We start from the raw sequence: 22616 nt of genomic DNA, 5'->3' as shown, positions 1-22616 counted from the left end.
CACACACACACACACACACACACACACACACACACACACACACACACCATCTCACTCCACCCTTCCTCCCCCTCTCTGAGGTGTTGCCCCAGCTGGTGTGGGACGCTAAAGGCAGCTTTCCTGGCCCGGACATCCTGTGTCGCCTGGTGAAATACCTGCAGGTCCTCGGGATGTTCAGCTCCTCCTACATGATTGTAGCCATGACGGTGGACCGACATTACGCCATCTGCTGGCCCCTGCTGGCGCACCGCAGCGGGGCCACCCAACGCTGGAACAGCTTCATACTGCTGGCCTGGGGTCTGTCACTGCTGCTCAGCCTGCCACAGGTAGGGAGACAAAAGAAGGGAGACACAGGAAGAGAGACAGACAATCTGTGTTAAGGCTTTTAAGGCTAACCGAGGGTTCGATTGTTGCTATAGTTTAATATTGTGATTGTCCTTGAATATTAATCGAAATATAAAGCTAGGAATATCCGTCTGTACGTGTGTCTGAAGACCGTTCATACCATGCTGGGGCCTCAAGCACATGCAGTGTCGAAGTTAGTGCAATTTGGACAGCAGGGCTGTCAAAAAAATCGAATAGAAATTTTGTTTAAAATAAATAAATAATTCTGCATCATAGTTTCCTTCTTGGTGTTCAGTTTTCTTCTCTGTATACTTTTGTAAAAACACTTTAGATTTAGTTCCCTCAAAGTAAGATGGCGGCCCACACAACCTCTTTACCCCTCCAGGTTTTCATCTTCTCCCAATCAGAAGTGGTTCCAGGTGTCTACGAGTGTTGGGGCAACTTTGCCGAGTCCTGGGGCCTCAAAGCATACGTGACCTGGATGACCCTGGCTGTCTTCATCCTCCCGGTCCTCATCATCACCGTCTGCCAGGTAGAGGTGGACGGACCGGACCAGGACAGAATTTATTTATAGACACCGATGATGATTTTAATACAGCTCAACATCACTAAACGTCTCATTTTCCCTCAGGTGCGAATCTTCATGGAGATCCACAACAATCTGTACCTGAAGTCAGAGCGCCGCCTGTCCCCCGCCTCCTTCCCTCCATCCAGACGGGACAGCCAGGGAGGAGGAGGAGGAGGCGGCGGCGGCAGAGGGAGATCCAGTCTCTCCCTGTATGTTTCTCCACTCAAGTTCAACAACCCCGGGAGTGACACCAGCTTTGACCCCGGATCCATCTATCAGCACCCGCCCATGGGTCCACTCGGGTCCAACAGCATGGTGTCACATTGTGATATTCACACCTGCACTGCTGTTCACCCAGGTGAGATCTACACAGACTGCCGAAGTTATTCTGTTCTATTGTGGCAGACGTTTTAACCCTTCTCGGTTCATGCATCCGCATCTTGTGTTGTGCCCGTTTCCTGTTTTCCTGTCAGCTGAGCTGCAGCCCAATGTGCTGCCGGGCCCTGTAGCGCCCTCTGCTGTCTGCTGCCCCCCGCCCAAAGCCCCCCCGGCCCGCGGTGGAGAGGTATCAGCGGCCATGTCCAAGACAGTGAGGATGACGCTGGTCATAGTGCTCGTGTACTCGCTCTGCTGGGCCCCTTTCTTCAGCGTCCAGCTGTGGGCCGCCTGGGACCCCAATCCACCTCAGAATGGTAGCACTTTTCCCACCAAACATGTTACAGTATTTACAATTGCGTTGGCTAAGGTTTCATACTGGTTTGGAACTTTTCCTTTTAACACAAATTTCTGTCCTCACATACAAAGTGAAACATGAAAAGTAATGCAGTTGTGTTAGTACTTTGAAACGCGTTATGCTGATTGATTAAACGTTCCTCTTGAATAGAAAATGTGCCGATATTTTAAAAAGAACAATTTCATATCGAGTCGGGTCTGCTGTATTTTGATAGTCCGTGTTTGTATAGGAAGAGTTCAGAAAAAGTATCTCAAGTATACCTGTAGGTCAACGCTTGTTAGCAATCGTTAAAAAAAAAAAAAAAAAAAAAAAAAAAAAAAACTTTAACTGTATAGGGATGTAGGAGTTACTAAGTCAGATTCTAAACTACATTATTTTTATTTGCACAGCATCTTCATACAAGTCTTACTCTTCATAATTTCAAACACTGACTTCTGCATACATTGTACATGCGTGTGTGTGTGTGTGCGTGCAGGTGTGGTGTTCACCTTGCTGATGCTGCTGGCCAGTCTGAACTCCTGCACCAACCCCTGGATCTACTCCGCCTTCTCCAGCAGCGTCTCTCCGGAGCTCCGCCTGCTGCTGCTCTGTCGCACTCACTCACAGCGCCGGGGCTCGTTACCCAACGACTCCACCACCACACACACCTCCAACAACTGAACAATACACACCATCAACACAGTCGGCCTATAGTCGGAACTATAGTCTATGAACAGCAGCTCCCTTTCTTGTCCAGGCGAGATAGCGTGGTGTGGAGGATACAATCCACCTCCCAGCCCTAAAGTTCACTAATTCACAAGTTGTATCTCATGTGTCACGTTATACTAATCTGCAATAAAATCAAAGTGTGGAAAGACATTTCTCCATTTGGAAGGTTGTGTACCTGACAAGCAGCCAGCAGAGACTCTAGTCTAGTTTCTGCTTTTATCTTAAAATAAATAAATAAATAAAAATAAATAGTTGACAAACCCACGTAAAATCACAACTTCTCATTTTTTAACTTTGTTTTTTTGCTGCTCACTGGGCAAGAAGTATGTCGAACACGGCTAATCATATTGTATTCCCCACAGCGTTAAACTATATTCCTGTAAGTACAACCAGTAGTTTAGATGAAAACTGCGGCAATGTGTTTTATAAAGTGTAATTCTTGTAAAAGCAAGTGTTTGGGTGATTTCTCCACACTTTAGTGAAAGAAATAAAATCAATTTTCTTCATTTTTTTTTTTTTCCAACAGAAAATAAATAAAAGAAAATGTTTAAAAAAAAAAAAAAAAAAAAAAAAGTTTATTCACTCTCTCAACAGTCATTAAAACAATTCATACATACACATAAAAGAAAACTGCCATAAAAAAACCCCTGTGGAAAATATTAGCGTTCACATATTTCAATGAAATGATTTAGTTTCAGTCTTTGAAAGTGTTACCTTCCTTTTCAAATACTTTGATCAAAGGCAAAATAACTAAAGGTTAATTCAATTTTGAACCAGTGTAAATCCAATTTGCCTGATGAATAACAGTATATTTCACACCCAACAGCTTAGAATTTGTAATGAATTGGTTTGAAAACGAATGCTCACATTTGGTCAGTGAAATGATCAAAACCTTGTTCACACAGGCAGGAACAGGAAGCACTCGGTGTAAACGTGCACCCTGTAACACATTTGTATTCCCACTTAAATGTAAAAGTTAATACAAAATAAAGAAGTGTTCCATTACAGAGACATAACCGTTGTATTTTTCATTTGAACAATTTACATTTTTTTTAGATTATAAAAGACAAAGCTGGTTATATTCTATATTTTTGTTATTGTTAACAAATCCTGTCAGTCCATCTCTCTTTCTAGTTTCCTCTTCCTGTCTGTGGTTCTGTAAATTCATTAAAACAGCTTACAAATAAACACATATCTCCCTAAACAGCTGGGGAGTTTTAAGTAACATAGTGCATTAGTTTGGGACCATTTTTTTCAGCAAATTAATACACATTAGTGAGAACAGAGCAGTGTATGTGGGACTCAAAATAAACAATATTAAATACCCCAGGCATTGATACACAGACAATACTTGTGAGTAGAATCAAATTAATTATTGGTTTTAGTCTTTGTGGGATTTGTTGGCAAAAATAAAAAAAAATATAAAAATATTCATCCCCATCCTAACCGTCTAAGTCTGTAGTGAAACAACAACAACAAAGTTATAAACATCCTTCAAAATGATTACTTATTTTCAAAGTTGTAAACAAAATGTTTAGTAATAATTACAGTTCAGTTTTGTTTAAAGTGGGGTTGTATAAGCTACTTGCCATAGTCAGTGTATTATAGAGACCTAGAAATATAATATCAGTTTAAGAGTAAGCTATATTTATAGATTTTATATACCGTGCTGTCAGACAGCCCTTTCTGATGGGGGACTGAAGGTGTGATACCAGATAAAGATATTAGTTTGTTTGTGCTATTGTGTGAATCCAAACTGAACCTTCAACACTGAAGTCACACTAGAACACAAACTAAATGACAGATGAAGGCAGCGCTAGACCGGCAACTACCGAGGTCTGCCTGCTAAAATGACACAAAGATGGATTTCACAGCTTCAGTTCCCCGTCGGACAGGGCTGTCTGACAGCAAGGTTAAGCGGGGAAAATATTCTAACTATAGCGTACACTCAAACCGATTGATTTGTTTTTAGGCGGCCCCGTCCACAGCATCACTTTGCTGCTACTCCTGACATCTACACACTGACTGAGTACCTCATACAACCCCACTGCAACACAGCCAAACTATCCATTTAAACATTCTCCACCAAGCAATATTTAGAGGAATTAAAAAAAGAAGTTAAAACTCATATACCAAATTGTGAATTATTCAAAACGTGTATTTATTTTCCCCAAAATGAAAATACGTCTATTCGGGCTTAAGAGGTCTCGTGTCTTCTGTTCCCTTCAGTCTGAACTCAACAACTTGTTTGCAGTAAACCACTCACTGATCAATGCAGAAGCTGAGCTAAAAACATTACAGATCTGATATGACACATTCTGTTCAGTTCAGAGACAAACTGTGAGACCTGTTTGATCATTTAAAAACAAATTAAATGATGAAATCTGGCTCCAGTTTAAACTGTCTGCTCTCTCGCTCTCCCTCCTTTCATTCACTCAACAATTCAAAATCCAATACTTGTCAAGATTGTCATTAAATAATTTGCTAAAATAGATTTTTTTTTTAAGATCACAAAGGTTTGTTGATATAACTGTAAACTACAATGTGTTATTCGCAATAATAATAAAAAAAAAACCACTATCAGGAACGCAACTCATATAATCCAATATTATGAAAATTTAAGATTGTGAGCGATTTAGTTTCCCCCCCCAAATTTGGCACCACAGCCGGGCCGTTCAGAGCACCACATACACACCTCATCAACTCGTACATCTGGTTCAACAATAGCCTTTTACCCGTCCCCTCCGGAAAAAAGAAGAACAGCGCGTGGTGTAATTTAATATCGTGACTGCTGGTTACACAGCAGGTAGGTCTGTGGGGCGTCACCGTGTGACCACGTTTCCTTCCAACGTGTCTTTATCAGCACGACGACGCACGAGCTGCTCTGGTTGGAGGGCGTAGAACACAGAATTACACACAAAGTGCACAAATATTTATGTACAAGCAAACGTTAACAGTGAGTCTGCACTGTGACCCGCAAGACTTTTCAAAAGATTCCTACATTAGTTCTTAACTTCCTTACTTTCCTATATCTGCACTGTTAAGCATTTTGTGCTGTGTATGTATACGACTCCCTCTGGTGATGAACTTCCACCCAAATCATTCTTCATTTTTGAGCATAAATCTACATAAAAAAAAACTGGGAATTTTGCCCTCTGATATAACGTGTGAACAGATTTACTGTATCTACATTAATATGAATGCGTCCTTTTAATTCATGTCCAGCCCTTGAGAAGGGAAGCAATGTAAGTATGTGAGGGTAAATGTACAGTACCTTTGTACCGTTTGAGCCTCAGCTTGACTCGGAACCAAGGTCGAGTGTGTCTGAGTGTGAGAGGTTCTGAACCCTTACGGCCGGCTGACCCTGAGACTAAAGTCCTTATTAGTTTACTGGATTATTATCTTACAGTCATTCTGTCTGTTGTGCATCTATCTGGTGTTTATATAATATATATAAATGGTGTACTCGTGGAAGACTTGAGTTCACAAAAGGCACGTCAAAGAGGTGTCAACGCGGTGAAAAGCAATTCTCAGCTTTTATTAAAAATAAAAGTAAGTTTCTATGGCTTCAGGGTTGTGTACACGGATCGTATCTCTCTATTAAGACGACGTGTGGCTGCTGCAACTCTCGTGTGTGTTTTTGTGAAGTGTGTGCGTCCTTCTTGAGTCTGTTTTTTGTTTTCTACACTGTGTCCTCGTCCATCTTGGCAACTTCATCCAGCATGACAGCAGCTGACCCCGCTTTCTCCTCCGCCGGCTCGTCCGATTTTGACGAAGAGGGAGGCGCCAACATGGCGGTTCGCTCCTCCTTGGCCTCCTCCCTCTCTTTTCTCTCCGCGTTCTTCTTCTCTCGCGCCAGCAGGCGGTAGTTGATGCCCATCCCCACAAAGAGGACCACACTTGCGACAATGAGGATGATGCCGGAGGAGATGTAGGTGTAGTCATAGTGCTGGTAGTAGTTATAGAAACTACCTGAAGGGGGACAGAAGAGAGAAGAGTCAGATTTAACATTCATTTTGACCATGTTTTCATCACTGGTCATTATATCCCAGCTGCATATGCAATGTATTCTCAGAAAAACTATTTTTTTTAAAGAGAGAGAGAGAGAGAGAGAGAGAGAGAGAGAGAGAGAGAGAGAGACCGTCTAAATAAATACAACCTTCCACCCGTCCCCTTTTCCTACATGTTGGATGTTTTACCTGTTAGCGGTGGGCCCAGCAGCACCGGTCCACACTCCACTATGGTGACCAGACCCACGGCTGAGGAGAACCTCTGAGCTCCCACCAGGTCCATCAGTGTCTCAAACAACACCGAGCTCAGCCAGCCAAAGGCAAAACCGAAGAAGATGGCGTACACGACAAATCCCGTGTAGTCCACCGACAGCGGCGCCAGCACGTGGCACACTCCGTTGTAGAGGACGGCAGCGGCGAAGAAGTAGTGTATTCTGGGCCGGATCCACTTGGTGTTGGCCAGCATGCCCATGGAGGGCCGGGCGAACATGTCGACGAATGCCAACACCGACAGCAGGAAGGCCGCTTTCTCTTTGCTGATGTCCTTGCTCTTGGCGTAGTTAGAGAGGAAGACGAGCGGAGCGAAGAGGCCGAAGAACATGATGACATTGCCGAACAGGTAGAGCAGGAAGCCGCGGTGTTTGAACAGCGTCAGGTCGATGAAGGAGTTGATGGTCTGCAGGACCGTCTTCTTAGGCTGCGGCTGTACCGAATCCACCACTGCCTTGACCTCGTCCGCCTCCGAGTCGAGTGTGGGCGGCTGCGGTGTGGGTGCGAGGGGGCGCATGAGGGCGCCGGCCACGCAGCAGTTGAGCAGCAGTCCTCCCAGGATGAGGAAACTGCCTCTCCAGCCAAACACATCGTACAGCCACGAGTTGAGAGGAGCCAGGGTGGACAGGAACACGGGGCTGCCTGCCATCGCGATGCCGTTGGCGATGGGACGCCGCTTGTAGAAGTATTTACCGATCATGGTGAGGGCTGGATTCAAGTTGAACGCCAGTCCCAAACCTGCAGAGAGAGAGAGAGAGAGAGAGAGAGAGAGACAGAGAGACAGAAGGGTGGGAGGGGAAACAGGAGGCATTAGCAGAAGACGACGGCAAACAAAACAGCCGTCCACATACAGGTGAAGTGAGAAGTTGGATGTCTTTTTACCAAAAAGGGTGCCATTTATATTCAACATGTGGATATGGATATGTGGGGAATAGCATTAAGAGAACTAAAGCAAAGAACACGTAAAAGTACAATATATGGTTGTTGTATCACATTTTTATCCTGTCTCTAAATATATGAGAATTGAGAAGTCACAATACTGATCAATGGACTATAAAGCTGGAAGACATCACCATGAAAACACTTGAATAAAGAGTTGTGTGAAGATATGTTTCAGTTTAAATGGACAAACTTAAAACCAACACCAGAGCCTCTAGTAAGTAAAGAGTGATTTGAACAACTACACTCTACTCTGGTTCAACTTCAGAGGGTCCATTCATGTTGGAAGCGAGTAAAACACTGACCTCCCACTACTCCTATGAAGAAGTAGAGCTGCGGCACAGTGTTGCAGAAGGAGGCCGTGACGAGTCCCGACGAGGCCAGAACCCCTCCGACTAAGATGATTGGTCGACTGCCAAATTTGTTCACAAGGATGCTGCTGATTGGACCTGGAGAGACGCGCGAGAAGGAGAAGTGATGTCATACAAAGCATTGATACATTATAGTGAATGAGACGAAAACAGGAGGATTTTCTACGTGTCCTGAACAAATTTAACATCTTTTGAACTTGACAAAAATACTTTTGAAGATGGCCTAAGCATAGTGTAACAATTCATCAATTAATCTGCAGATTAATCAATAAAGAAAATAAGTGTTCCTTGCAGCCCTATGCACACGTACATGATCTATGCAGGTAGTGACAAAGACGTACTGGAGCAGTTACAACGTGATTGCATCAGCTCACCATTTAAACCTTTCACCAACAGGTGGTGCTATGGTGGTAGAAATAAAAGAGGGACAATGACTGATTGTGTAACAGCAGCGGGTTGCATGGATGTTACATGGAGGAAGAGGGGAGGAAAGGAGGGAAGGGTGAAAGGGTGAGGAGGAGGGAGCCAGGCAGTGCAAGGTATGGCACATGCCAACATAGGAGAGGAGATAGAAAAAAGAAGTAGAGAAGGAAGCAAGGAGGAGAAGAAGAAGAAGAGGAGAGAAGAAGAGTGAACAGAAGGGGAAAGGAGAGAAAATACAATGAGAGAAGATGAAGAAGAAGAAGAGAAGAGGAAGAGAGAAGAAGAATCAATCCATCGTTATTTATAAAGCACCTTCTGAAGAAATTAGATGCACTTCAAAGTGCTTTATAAGCGATTGATAAAACTCAAAGTCATGTTAAAGTAGTAAAATACGATCAAATATGATGAAATAATATTGATCACCAATAAAATGTGATCAACCAAAAACAAGTCAGAAAGTTATAAAATGATGATAGAATAAGCACAAATAATGATTATAAAACACTACATGATACCCAAACTAAATAGGTGTGTTTTGTTTAAAGATATAAATGTATTCAGCTCCCCTGGATGTTCCAACGACTGAAAGCAGCTTCACAAAAGACTTTTGTTCTGCAACATCTAAGAGAAGAAGTGGAGGATCCAAGGAGCCTTCCTGGTTCATAGATAGTCCCGTGGCCATGCAGTGCCTTAAAGACTAAGAGGGAACCAGTGTAAGGACTTAAGGATAAGAGCAGAAGAGAAGCAGAGGAAAGGAGAGACGAGGAGAGAAGAAGAGGAAAGGGACAAAAGGAAATAAGAGAAGAAAGGAGAAGAGAAAAGAGGATAGAAGAAGAAGGAAAGAAGAGACATGAAGAGAAAAGGAAGATGAAATAAAAGAAGAAAAGAGGAGGATAGAAGGAAAGAAGAGGAAGGGGAGAGAAGATAAGAATAAAGAAGATACATTAAGAGAAAAGGACAAGAGGAGGAAATAACAGAAGAAAAGAGGAGAAAAGAAGAGGATAGAAGGAGAGAACAGAAGAGAAGCGGAGAGTGGAGGCAGTCCACGTGCTCAGCTTGCGTGCCAGCCTCACTATGAATGGTCCTCACATGGCCTCAGACTGAATCTATTCAGCAGCTCTGTGTGCAACTGTACTGCTTCATTCCTCCGGCATCAATACAGAATATCATGTGCAGAGCTGAGACCACTATTGATTGACTATTTTGATCATCAACTGTTTTATTGAAAAAATGCCAAACATTTTATTCTTTCCAGCCACTCGAATGAGAGAATTTGCTGCTTTTCTCTGTTTTACACGTCATTGTGAAGTGAATAATCAGGAAGATTACATCAAAACAAATCTTACTGGAGCCTAAGCTTAAGAAACATAACCGTAGTGAAAATCAACGAGCGCTTACAGACCTCAGCTCGCTTTACGACAAAACATGAATGGCATTGTTGGTTTAGAAGTTGTTTTCCAATCCAGACAAGCTGACCGACTCTCGATCATTGTTGAACCACAACGGTGCAATTAGGCTCTTCATATTGAGCCTTCTGCGGTCTACTCAGTGGTCAGATTCAACAGGTTTAAACTGTGATTTGTCATTCCATAGTATGTTCAGCTGATCATCTCACAATGACAACAATCGTTAGCTGCAGTACTAATTTTGTGTGACAGAAGATGGGAAAACTAAGATAGCTGACACTCAGACAAATGCCAAAAAGAAAATATGAATGATGTCTGAATCAAACATCGCTACCATTCTGCTCTGGGCTGGCATCCATTACCTCACAACCAGCGGGGGGGCCCTTCACACAGACCTTCCCCCTTGAAACTTGGCAGCTGGCCACGGTGGCCGGGGGGGGCCGCTCTGGAAGCACAAGCGTTCACTCACGCACTCACTAAATACCGCTCTAGTTTCTGGTGCCGTGTCCGTCAACGAGGGTCTGACGAGCTGGCACAGAGCCCATCTTGGTGGGCTGCCTTTTTCGGAGGTGGTGGGTTTCCATGTTGCAGGCATGCAGTCGATAAAAGAGGCTCCACCAGAACACACATGGGACACAAGTGAACCTGTACAAGGACAGGAATGACTCTGCGTCCACTCCAACGCTCACATAGACAAATGAGTACTGACAATCTTTGCTGCTGTATGGCGTCACACAAAGAGGGCAGTGAGTAGTGTCCTCCGTGATATTATATAAACGATCCCCCTCCCTCCATCTCTCTGGGAGAGAACAGAACACAGAGGAGGAAAAGAAGAGGTCCGTCCTCATCTTCACTGCCACAGCGTCCACACACGATTAAAAAAAAAAAAAAAAAAAAAAAAAAACACCACGTGTCGAGAGCGAACCCAACTGCGACGAGCTATTCCTCCGTCTAACTTTAGCTTTTGCTTCCTCTGACTGTGCAAAGTGTGTAGATTTGATTTTGTATTACAATCTGGTCTTTGTTCATTCCATTCAGCCGGTCGTTACGGAGCAGATGCTCAGATTTAGTGTCAAACTGAAGAGGAAGAGGCAGAGCATCAGCTGGTGTTGAGTAAGTCCTTCCAACATCAACATCAACAACAAAACAACAACAACAACAACAACAGGAGAGGGACAGGAGAAGCAAACCCACCAGTTAAATGAAATGCATTACCATAAGAATCTGTCATGGAGTTTTATTATAACACCTCTATGGCATCATAAAGTAGACTTTATGGCAGCACAGTTGTACTGGATAGCATTAGATTGTACAGCTGTACCTTGAAGTGGCTACTGAGTGGTTTATGCGTTTATTAATTAATTATTACCTTTGACAATAATTTCACTTCATAGTGTTTTTTCATTCTTTTGCTAAATCGGCTTAAATCTCAACTCTCCGTCTCATGCTGAATCATATCAATATCCTGTAATCCTGAGCACTACTTATTGCATTAAAACAAGCTGATGTGCACTCACACACTCCTTCAGGCACCGGCTCTTTTCCCTCCATACAAGAAGAGAGAAATGCCACAGATCATAAGAGAAGTCACACACACTGAGGCTGTGACCAGTAACGTAAAGTGACAATAATCTAAAACAAAATACTGAGGAATTAAGAAAATGAAAACAATGTTTTGGTTTGTAATTCCAACACACCCGTGAAGCCATGAAGCCTGTATTTTTTGCAGCGTGTTTCATGCCTTGACACACGAGGTGAAAACAAAAGAGTTGAAACAATCACACTCTTCCTTCATGCAGAGCATGCTGTGCATTTGTAACTGGTTCACACTATCGTGTGTGTGTACATGTATTTCCTCATGTGTAACTAGTGAGTAATGTGGTTATGGTAATTCACGCCCTACAACTTCACTCCTACAGTACAAGTCAGCATCATGACGTCAGTAACTGCTGATCCGGCCAATTTTTCAAACAGGGGAGAAGAAAATTGAAAAAATGAGACAAAAAGAAACTACTTCAACATCTGGCTCCTGTTACGCAACTTGACTCCTCCCCTCGGTTTCCCCCTCAGCAGTTTCCTCTCCTAAACCTACTGTGAGCTGGCACGCAGCTCTGAAGAGGATGAAGGAGTAAGTGGAGGGAACAGAGACCATTTTTAGATATAAACTGAGACGGAGAGAGCAAACCAGATGACGGCGTCCTGCTTTAAGGGTGTGCTGGTTATCAGATACACTGGGGGAGAAGGAGAAAGAGAGGGTTTGAATTAGGACGTAACTCGCTTTGTGTCAAGACACAGAGAGAGAAACCTGATCTGAAACTAGAGCGGAGTTTTGCTTTCCTAAATCCTCCCTCAACATGTAAATGGAAAGGGTGTTGTTCCAGCAGTGCAAATAAAAGAGCCAGTAAAGAGGTACTGCACACAGTTTTTTGAGCTGTAACGCATTCTTATATTGGTATTTCCTGGGTAGAAAATGACTCAACCCGCCATCTACTGTTTAAATGAGCCCTAAACCTGGCAAGGCCAATGCTAGGATAAAGTTGACCGGTTGGGACTAATCTATGTCATAAAATTGATATGAAAGAAGAACGTTAACCTCTAATCAGAGGCCACACAGATGTAACAGAACAACTGCTGCCTCAGTCCCTCCCCGCCTATCGGATGGGTCTGGTACAGCGAATATTTGTAAGCACTGGCAAATGTAAAACTATGTTAAAAAACTATACAGAAAATGAAATTGAATGCAACTTAACACCGCCTTCCGTAACTTTCCTGAGGGACTTGTCTGAAGGAGTTGAGCAATGATCTACCTCTTCCAGTTCATCTTTAATGACTTTATGAACGTTTTGTGGACTTTATTAAACATATTCCGTCTGTTCTCTCAGGCCCACATGTCAAGCAAACATTCAGATTTCTGCAGAAGTCCGTCCTCTCCCACTCATGTCAACCTGTGTCCATTTCAACAAGTGCAACCTGCGCATGCAGCCTGTAATCTACTGCGTTTTGGTTTGGTCTGGGTCGGATTATGTTCTCACTGCAAGCGAAAAATAAAAGGGTTCGCTTGGAAACCGTGGCCACGCACCAGAGTACGATTACTGCAGTTACAGCAGGGTTTGAACCGCACCATAGTGTGATTAAAACAGACTGAGTGTTGGCTTGTTAAAGAAAACACAACCGCTAGCACCACCATGAAGTTCACATTTGGGTTTTTCAATTAAACTCTTTTTGATTGTAATCCCTATTTTTGTATTTTGTAGATGTTACTATAGTTTTAATGCCTTCTCCTACAGCATACTGTAAACCCTGGGACAGAAAGGAATTTGGTCATTAATTCAATGTCTTGTTCATCTCCAGCAGCTTTAGCAGGAAAACAAAGTGCGCCTTGTTTTCATATCTTGTTTGCAATCACTCCAAAGTATCCATTTCTCACATCGTCCCCTGCTCTCCCTTCAGCAGTGAGTGTTATTCAAGCTGTGACTGAATGAGAGAGAAAGCATACGCAGATGGAAAGTCGAACGCAACCTCTGGGCTTGTTTGTTTTTATGTTGCTTCAGTGAAGGGTGAACGATAAAGCGTCAAGCGTCAAGAGCAACAGGCTTAAGAAACACGACCAGCGAGGAGACGCCACGACCAGCGAGGAGAAAAAAAATGGAGTTTTGTTCACAAAAAATGCACTTAAATAAAGATCAAACATATTCATTCCTTAAGGGGCAACATACTGCCAATCCACCATCTCAATAATCAGGACCTCTGATAACACAAAGGGCAAAGTAACAACACATCAGCTATTAGATTGCCACTTTTCGTTGCCACTGTTTTCAAACAAAGTCAACTTAAAGTTTGTCTCAAACGTATAACCTAGAAAAATTGAATAATAGGAATAAAGAAAAGAGTTTTCTTTATTATGGAACTAAAACCCTTTCACACTCACTCACACACTCACACACACACCCGACTCACCTCCAGCATACATGACAGCCAGCATGATGGAGGAGATCCAGGACACCTGACTGGGTGTGGCATCAAAGATGACCTCGATCTCTTTGAAGAACACAGTGATGGACTTGGGGAAGGCGTAGGAGAAGCCGATGGAGATGAAGGCCCCCAGCACCACCGCCCAGCCCCAGCCACCTTCAGGAGGGGTGTACACCACAGGCCCAGCCGGCGCTGGAGGCATGTCTGCTCGCGAGGAAGACGAAGAAGAAGAGGGGACGAAAAGGCCAGACCAGGTGCACAGAGATCAGGACTCACAACCTGTTGGAGGAACAGAGCAGAGAGCTGGTAAATATCAACATAGATGATGTAAGAAGGTGAAGGAGACGAGCACACATTTCATCCTTTGCTTCTTAGCATTTTTATCTAATTTGCTGCGAGATGAGGATGAAGAAGGAGAGAGGGAGGACGGGAGTGAAGAGTTGGAGAAGCTGCACATGGAAAAATAAGGAGGGAAACAAAATATTTATGTTTGTGATCATATTTTCAAGTGCTGTCGTGATGAGAAAGAGCATCTCTGCCAGGCCACATGCCAACATACCAACAGAGGATAAGCAGATGGCATATTTATCGTATTAAGCAGTACAGAAAGATTAGCCCATGACAACTTGGGTGTAAAATGCTGATTTTCCCCGATGTAGTTTGGAGGTGGTGAAGTATACTAAACACCCTGTGATCGGTGTCTTTTGCCATTTTAACCAGTGCAAGCACACCAAACCACAGAAGGGATGGGGCAATTTGTCGACAAATACATCAAAGAGAGTGTCTGCACGTTGCAAGAATGGCCGTTCCTGGTCAACGCATGCGTCCCCCTGATGGACGAGCTGCAGCTAAAAAAAACGTGTCCCGTTTACTTTTTGTCGAGATAAAATCATGATCTACGTGTTTAGACTCTGTTAGTAGTAGTACATTAAAATAGACTTTCTAAATGTTTCTCCATTGCCTCCATGTTAAAACTAATTTCTGCACCACTGCCGTTTTGGTTACACACCATTATTATAAAATACAAAAATACATTCGACAGCGATGACATAAAATTAAACATTAAATGAATCTATGTGTCCCGAAATCAAGAGTGCAGACAGATTGAATAGAATATAAAACACTTAAGCAGCAGCCAGATAGAAAACTATTTGTAATGTCAGTGCAAACTCAATATTTTTCTGTGTGGAAAAATGTGTTTACTTTAAAGAGGCATCAATCAAACTAGCATGGTCTGTTATCAGGTCTGAAACTCAAGTATGGAATCGGCCGTTTTTCACAGCAAACACTTTAAATTTGCCAAAAGAAGAAAAAGTCCAGATGTTACTATCAAAGTGTCCCAGTCAGCCATGACAGTGTGACAGTGTGACAGTGAGCCAGCATGCGTAACACAAACCACCGGACCCCCAAAAGTGCAATATACCCATCACAACATCCTAAAGCCCAAAGTGACATCTTCAAAGGTCTAGAGATGTTCAGTTTACGATCACGTAAGACAAAGAAAAGCAGCAAATGCTCCAGATTTAGAAGCTGGAACCAGAGAAGTTAGACAAAACCAGTTAGACTAATTATTTAAGCTCAGAAGACTCTCACTATTTTTCTTCCAAAATAAAAAGGAGAAATTTCCCTGGAACTGTGCCGCGTCACGAAAAACCTGCTTGTGTGTCGACTGACATTCAGAGGAACCTGAAGAACCAGTACTTTCATTACAACAACGAAATAATTGAGCAAACCTGATAGTCCAGTGACTGACAGCTCAACCTCGTCTCATGCAGCTTCCAAGCAGCTGGACACCAAACTGTCTTAAGTATATGTCTAAAGCAGAACTCAATGCAGCATTTGAATAAACATTTTAGAAACATTTCCAGTACGACACACCCACAGTCACCAGAACAGCTGGAGATCCATGAGCTTCCTCAATGAATGCGTCCATCTATAGATGTCCTCATTTCCCCATTTAGGCCGCACAGAAACCAGCCATTTATGGTCGGCTCTCAAATCAACTCTGCTACTGTTTGGGCCATTTACCTTAAATGGTCTCCGGATCACAAATCTGCAATCCACACAGGGACTTGACGCTCAATCTGTATGGTGAGACTAAATTCAGAGAAAAGCTGAGTGATGCCGCCATAAGTGGAGATGTAGAGAAAAACAACATTGGTCACATAAGCTTATGTCCTAAAATACTGCGAGAGGACCGACTAACCTCGTTAGAACTAACGAACAGCCAGGCGGCTTGTTTTCCTACATGCAGCGTTTAGCCTGGATCGTGCTGTAAACAACCGTTACACCGCCAGCCTGTAGCAGTACATCAACTGGTTAACTCAGCTCTGTGGTTCACAGTGCAGACAGGTGACGCTCATCAGAGGAAGCTAAACCTTGTGGCTTTCACTTCTTCCTGCTTCCTTTTTTATGTTCATGTCTCCTCACCACAATGCTTAGAAACCAATCACAAGGACTGACACATATGCCAACACTACATAAACAAACGCATGCATGAAGAAACACATAACAATTTAAACTAGTTATGCTTTTGTCCTCCTTTAACAGTTCCGTACATTTGTCTCCAGGTAGAGAAATGCTGGTCAAACATAGTGAGACAAATCAGATGTCTTTTTTAAAGCCACATGTTTTGCATATTTTATATTTATTCTCTTTTATTGCTGAGCTTTCAGTTATTTCCTTCCTTCCAGGCAGTTTCGGTTGATGCCAGTACACTCGGTGACGTCTTTGCTATCAAAATTCAATCGCTGGTCTGTTTAACGTGACAGGGTTTTCAGCACTGAGAATGATAACCCACCTCTCAACCACTACGCACACTTTAGCTCATCGTTTTGTTTTCTTTCAGTCGGCACAAAGACTGCACGGTTCAGAAGTTTTGGTGGAAAACGGCGTCTCAGAACGGTGCCTCTGTGTTGATGAGATAATTGTACGCAGCCAAACCTTTGCTCGAGGCAGGAAATCCATCTGTGAAGAGTGCGTCACCTTTATCTCTGTCAAAGTTATGATTCTGTTAAGCAGCAACGCAGCAGCAAGCTGTGGGCTGTGAAGACAACTCTTCATGATTCAGGTTGGGCATTGAGACTGGAACGGGTACAAATATATTTTGGGGAATTCATTGACTGACAAGCTTTTTGATTCCACACACACACACACACACACACACACACACACACACACACACACACCTGTGTGATTCCTGAGGATGAAGCCATCGTATTCGGATTTATTACAGTATATAGCGATCGCAATACCCTGCCTTTCAAATGGTACAATACCCCTTTTCACTAGTACCGATACTTAAAGAGTGAGAGACCTATTTATTTAGAGATGTGAATGCGTGAACACACTGTACAATAATTCACTTCTGTTGTTTTATGGCTTCTTTTCACATCCTCCATCTTTAATTGACATTGTCAAAATACGTTCCGTTTTTTTAACTAATAAAAAAAAAAGGACAAATTTTAAAGTTCCATGTTGTAATTTATTCTTCCATTACTTTTGATGTTTTCGTCATGGACAACCTAGCAACCATGGACATTACAGGATCGGTATCGAGATACTTTAGGCAGGTCATGTATCGACGTCTTGATTTTTGTAATCGCAAGAGGTGAACTGCTCTGCACACAAACAAATCCACAGACTCAAAACGATCATCTTAAACTCACGATGAAATACAGAGTCGTGGTGAACTGTGAAAAAATGCATCGGGGTCGTATTTCCACGGATCTTGCCAATACTTTATCGATACATCTGTGAAACAAGAACGAACGATACAGTCTGAGCCAATGCAGCCGAGGGCACCTGAAGGCCACCGTAGTTATCCGACACGATTGGGAGGGGTGAGCTGAGGGGTTGGTTGTAATCTGCAACACACCACTAGATGCCAGTAAATCTTACACACTGGGCCTTTAAGTAAGGAGCCGGAAGTATTAAAAAGGTCCAAACTAATACAAGAGACATCCTCAGACTTAGATCTATGCAGGTGACAATTCCTGTATTTTTTCATATTGCAGAAAAAAAAAAAAAAAATATTGCAATTAATGTTATTGTTCTTTTTTTCCAATATCGTACAGCCCTACTTAGGACCAACAAACTGTCAAACTGATGATGTCAAAAAATCCAAGCAGACAGCAGATCCGATAATGTGCACAAGCGGTTTCACTTCCTCGTTACTCGTCTCTTCTGTCAGTGACTGTTGAAACACGGACCTCAACAGTAACAGTCGTGAAACAACTTCTACTTTCAGTCGGCCCGTCTTGAGTGTGTGTCAGTACGTGAGAGCTCAGACTCCTCAAATCAAAATACAGCGCCACCATGGAAGTCAGAGCAGCCCGTCTGTGTGAGTGTGAGCAGGATTTTGTGTATTCATTCAACAGTAAATGTTACCGTTCATGTTTAGCGACATAGCAAAGAATTTTAAAATCAGAATAGAAATCATCATTTTCTGTCCTTCTCAAATACAAACGAGCACCCACAAACACGTGGAGGGTGGCGATTGCATCCAACTAAATGTCATACTCAAACACTATGGCCGTTACTTTGTTACATCCTTAATTACGCGTGATGAAATGTCATCCAGGGGCCCTGGACTTACCAGCCCTCAAATGTTGCTCACAGAGTTGTTTGCAGCAGAGCCCTTCCTCCAATGACCTGACTGACAATCATACTGTCACATGCTTGTGTAAAAAACAATATATATATAATTCATCTCTGCAGTCATCACTGGATTTGTTCCCCTGGAGCTACAATTTAAGAGGGAAAAAACAAGTATTATAGTGCTACTGATCTAGGAAAATATTTTACCGAAGCTGCTGCTCTCCTTTTGTTTCTCGTCTACAGTCGTCATTTATATCATAAAAGTAATTGCTCTCAACACAACCTGCGACTGAGCCACAGAGGAACAGGAAACGTGTCTACGGACAAACATAACATACAAAAATGTTTTTCTCATAGTGATCTGAAAAGAGCATTCAAAACAAATACTCTGTAAAAATGAGACTAAATATATGGAGTAAAGCTGGTCTATGCATTTTCCATGCCGTTATGTAGGCGACAATGCGCTTTAATGAATGGAGAAACAAACACAGGACGCTAAAAGATGCAGAAATATTGAAGTTCCTCTCTTCCTCGCGGCGCACAAGCAATGTGCTCACTGTGCCTAAAAATGCAACGTCACTGCTGGTCTCAGCTGTCTGATCACACACATTCATGTGACCTCGTTTTAGGTCACGCAAGGCAACAGGCCCAAAACACGCAAACGCACCCACACCGGCATTTATTTCACTTTCATATCTACATGCCCGAGTTGCAGAATGTGTGCCAGGACATCAACTGCTATGTAATCGAATTGGTGTCATAAAACCACTCCCACTGTCAACACTTCTGTGCAACCAAATAATCCATTATAAAAGGACACATCTACAATAAGTCCAACTTAAAACCTATATAAATATCATCACTATTGGCCCTCCCACCACACTTCCAGCTCAGAAGGTGGATCCAGAGTCCCTCTATGGTTCCCCCTGGTTTTCTATGCGTGTTTCTGTCATTTTAACGCCCAAATTACATCTAGCAGTCATAAAATCGTAAAGCAGTGACAGTGACTTCAGTCCCCCTGAGTCATCACCCATTACTGTGTCTTTATGTCCATGTTGTCTCCTCCGCATGGATAGCCATCAGATAAGGGTGCTGACATGCAGCTCCAGCCGCAGTATTTTACTGTGTATGTAGCCATGAAGTGCATATTTAGAATCCCTTTTACAGGGCAATTGTTTTATAACAGGTCAATTGGAAACTTTAAAAAGTCAGCCGAAGATGAGAGATTTCAACTAACTTATGAAGCCAACGTTTGCTGAATTAGCTAGCTAGCCAACGGCTGATATAATCAACAAAACGGTCGCCCCCTAGAAATGAGAAGTCTGCTTCTGTTGACCTCTCAATTTAAGGACACATTTACTGCGAGTTACAAGTCTGCCGCTGTCCCCGTTAGTAAACTAAATAAATTCAGTGTGAGGAAAGAAAGCTCGACAGGGCAAGCAAGGCCGAGAAGCTTCGTAGGAGTTTTGTATGTCAGACACAGACGGCACCCAAATCTGTTGAACCAGTTGTTCCAGCGTTAAGAAAGACAGATAATCAGTTCAGGGCCTGGACTTAAGGGAAGCAGGCTTCACCAATGGGACTCTCCATCTCACGTGAGGTCCCAGTGCTCTGTGCTGGAGCTTTTAGGTGTGTGTGTGTGTGTGTGTGTGTGAGCAAAGCAGGACAACTCTTGAAGAGTTCTCAAAGAGGCCATTCATTCTGCAACAACAAATGCTCCCTTTACCAAAGTGTGTTGAGGGGCTGGAGTTACCTGAAATGTCTTCAACAACCAGATTTTCAGTAGAGCAAATGTTAGAACTAATATGTACAAAATCCTTATTCTGTAGGTTTTTCTTTTTAACGGTTTGTGGAATAACTGACCCAATAATTACATGATTCAACTCCAGGACAAATGCTGACACAACAATGATTAACATGTTGTCTGGCCAGCTGGGTTTCCCAAATTATCTACGTAGTACACAAAATACAGGATACTCTTAGAGAACCTGTGATGACGGGGAAGGGAAGGAAGGAAGGAAGGGGGCTTAGCATTATTCCTTTCCTTGAATGAGTGAAACTAAACAGTCATCATGACTCCGATTATTTTTACACAGTCAGTATGACATATCTCTAAACTCTAATCACACAAATAACAAATACAATTTCAGTCCCATTACCGAGCATTATACATATAATCTCTTCAGCTAAATGGTTGTTAAAGACTTGTCAGCTTAGCATTGACCACTCTAACCTCCCAGGCATGAACTAACTTCATTGTGGCCCCATCCTTCTCTCAAACACTTCCTTAACCTGAGTGCACTCCCGATGCGTGCACAGACAGTCACACACCCCTGCTTGCTCAAATGTGCAGTTTGCCCGGCCTCAACCAGTTGTGCCTGGCTCGTATATGCATACTCACACATGAAGAAACCCGCTCAAGGGCACTGTGTTGCACAGATTTAAATATTAGTTTTTCCTTGTGCAGAGCTTGTGGAACTTCCCAACACTATAAATTACACTTCATTTCCCAGATTTTGGGAAGCATGTGAACCGGGCCCTCCCAACAACAGATGTTTTAGGTCTATTATGCAACCACTCTGTCAAGTACAAACTATGATCGATGGGTTTTTCCTTTTCCCAAAACAAAAAATGGTGAAATGTGGCCGGTTAACTTTGGGGATTTAAAGGCCAACAAATAAATGAGGCCCGGCAGAGACAAACAACTTCAGGCCAAAGCTCGCCACACATCTGGTTCTACTTGGTTTTCTTTTGTTATTAATCTTTACCACACTTCCTTTCTCACACACACACACACACACACACACACACACACACACACACACACACACACACACACACACACAGCCTCAGGCTCAACCAACATACCTCAGCCGTTCGCTGGATTTTATGCAGAATCTCTTATATTTACTCCAAAAATCGACAAACAAACTCTCTACTCAGTAACTGATGCACCTCCAACGTTTAAATACTACCCATGTAATCCACTACCTTCTGCATTTAGGAAGTAGATACCTTCCACCAGTAGAAAACTATGAATGCAGCAGGTCAGCCTGGGTGAAGGTATATGCTTATAAGTCAAGAAGCCTTTGAGCTTTTCCTGGCAATTCATAGCAATAAACATTATGCATCACAATAAAGACTGCACAAAAGGAGGAACACTTTCCGCAGAGAGTCACTCTCGGGCACCAGGACAATACAAAAACACAACTGGATAGGTTTGTTTTGGAGGAGCAGCAGTAACCCGATGAGACGCTTCCTGAGAACAGAAACTATTAAAATCCCAAGTCCATTTCATAATGCACTAAGATCTGAGCAATATAAAACAAGTTTGCAAACACCAAGAGGGAAATATTCAACTGTAAGCCTGACTCTTCTGAAAGCAGGGTGGATGTTATGAATCCTGCTCCTGTGCCACTACACACATGGAAAATGACAGAGCAATCACTCACTTTTTTGAAAATATCCCCATGTAACAAAATGACAATGACAAAAAACAATGAGGACTGCACGAGAAGCAGCGCGTGTGGCTCTCGTGTGATCTCTCCATTGAGCTCCGACCAGCATGTGAAACCCATTCAGCTCTGCAGAATATTTAACACGTTAGGCCGCAGTCAGACGCACTTCAAGTAGAAATCACAGCTTACGGTGATCTCTCCGGTGCTGGCTCTGTGCCGAGACCCCACTGAGAGACCCGGAGCGACGGGCTGCAGCTCAGCAGCAGGCGGGTCAGATGCCGGGACAGTCCAGCCTCACTTTCTTCACTTGTGCATGTAGAAATAGAGCCAGGACCACGACACGGTGAATGAAACCACTGTCGGTTTAACGCTGCCCGATAAAGCTGGTTGTAAATGTAACGTAAGATGAAATAATAACGAGAGCGGAAGCAGAGAAAGATGATGAAACTGGTGACGCTAATGGAGGAGCGGAGCTAGCTAATTTACAACTTGAGCTATAGTCACACGTCACAAGTTGAGCTCGAGATGTGAGCAGGAGCCAAAAAAAGAGCCGTTTAATTCAACAGCAGCGTCTTTGTCTCGACGGTTAGTCCACCACACGCTCTTTCACTCACCGACGGTGTGTGCTGAGGGGGTTCGGCTTTCTCCGGCGGAGGCTCGGTTCGGCTGACAGTCGGTGTCCTTGCTCCTGACAATGGCCACACGTTGATCCTCCAGCAGCAGCTCGGGGGTACCACCGCCACACACACACGCTAGACAACTTCTGGGATGGTGATGATGACGCCGCCACCAGCACGCATGCGTACGAGAGCGT

General features: G+C 43.2%; 2 protein-coding genes across 4 annotated transcripts in view; one reads left to right on the top strand and one right to left on the bottom strand.

Moving 5' to 3' along the window:
- Nucleotides 1–2902, top strand: part of LOC116382105 (vasopressin V2 receptor-like) — a 6202-nt gene extending 3300 nt beyond the window's left edge. Inside the window, exons 3-7 of the mRNA XM_031844816.1 lie at nucleotides 81–326; nucleotides 731–877; nucleotides 977–1271; nucleotides 1387–1605; nucleotides 2122–2902. Of these exons, the coding sequence (XP_031700676.1) occupies nucleotides 81–326; nucleotides 731–877; nucleotides 977–1271; nucleotides 1387–1605; nucleotides 2122–2306 (1092 nt within the window). The 3' untranslated portion in view covers nucleotides 2307–2902. The remainder of the gene's footprint in view (nucleotides 1–80; nucleotides 327–730; nucleotides 878–976; nucleotides 1272–1386; nucleotides 1606–2121) is intronic.
- Nucleotides 2903–3351: 449 nt separating this feature from the next.
- On the bottom strand, nucleotides 3352–22616 carry LOC116382104 (monocarboxylate transporter 1-like). 3 transcript variants are annotated; one of them, XM_031844813.1, is made up of 5 exons: nucleotides 22417–22616; nucleotides 13731–14024; nucleotides 7879–8022; nucleotides 6554–7372; nucleotides 3352–6326 (listed from the first exon to the last, which is right to left on the bottom strand). In XM_031844813.1, exons 2-5 carry the CDS (start codon nucleotides 13945–13947, stop codon nucleotides 6037–6039), a joined length of 1470 nt encoding a protein of 489 aa, XP_031700673.1. In that variant the 5' UTR covers nucleotides 13948–14024; nucleotides 22417–22616; the 3' UTR covers nucleotides 3352–6036. The 3 variants fall into 3 exon arrangements, with proteins under 3 accessions (XP_031700673.1, XP_031700675.1, XP_031700674.1); XM_031844815.1 differs by lacking the exon at nucleotides 22417–22616 and adding an exon at nucleotides 21969–22410; XM_031844814.1 differs by lacking the exon at nucleotides 22417–22616 and adding an exon at nucleotides 21992–22410.

The sequence above is a fragment of the Anarrhichthys ocellatus genome, unplaced genomic scaffold, assembly GCF_004355925.1.
Source record: "Anarrhichthys ocellatus isolate YVR2014 unplaced genomic scaffold, GSC_Weel_1.0 scaffold5, whole genome shotgun sequence".
Taxonomy (NCBI): Eukaryota; Metazoa; Chordata; class Actinopteri; order Perciformes; family Anarhichadidae; genus Anarrhichthys; species Anarrhichthys ocellatus.
The sequence above is the reverse complement of the archived record's forward strand: the minus strand, read 5'-3'. Positions and strand labels throughout refer to the sequence as shown.

Excerpts from the sequence above, each read along its gene's own strand:
- LOC116382104 (XM_031844813.1), bottom strand. The coding sequence starts at position 13,947 with ATGCCTCCAGCGCCGGCTGGGCCTGTGGTGTACACCCCTCCTGAAGGT. Across the intron at positions 8,023-13,730 it reads GGCTGTCATGTATGCTGGAG|GTCCAATCAGCAGCATCCTT; the intron begins GTGAGTCGGGTG and ends GCGTCTCTCCAG. Across the intron at positions 6,327-6,553 it reads GCTGGGCCCACCGCTAACAG|GTAGTTTCTATAACTACTAC; the intron begins GTAAAACATCCA and ends GTCCCCCTTCAG.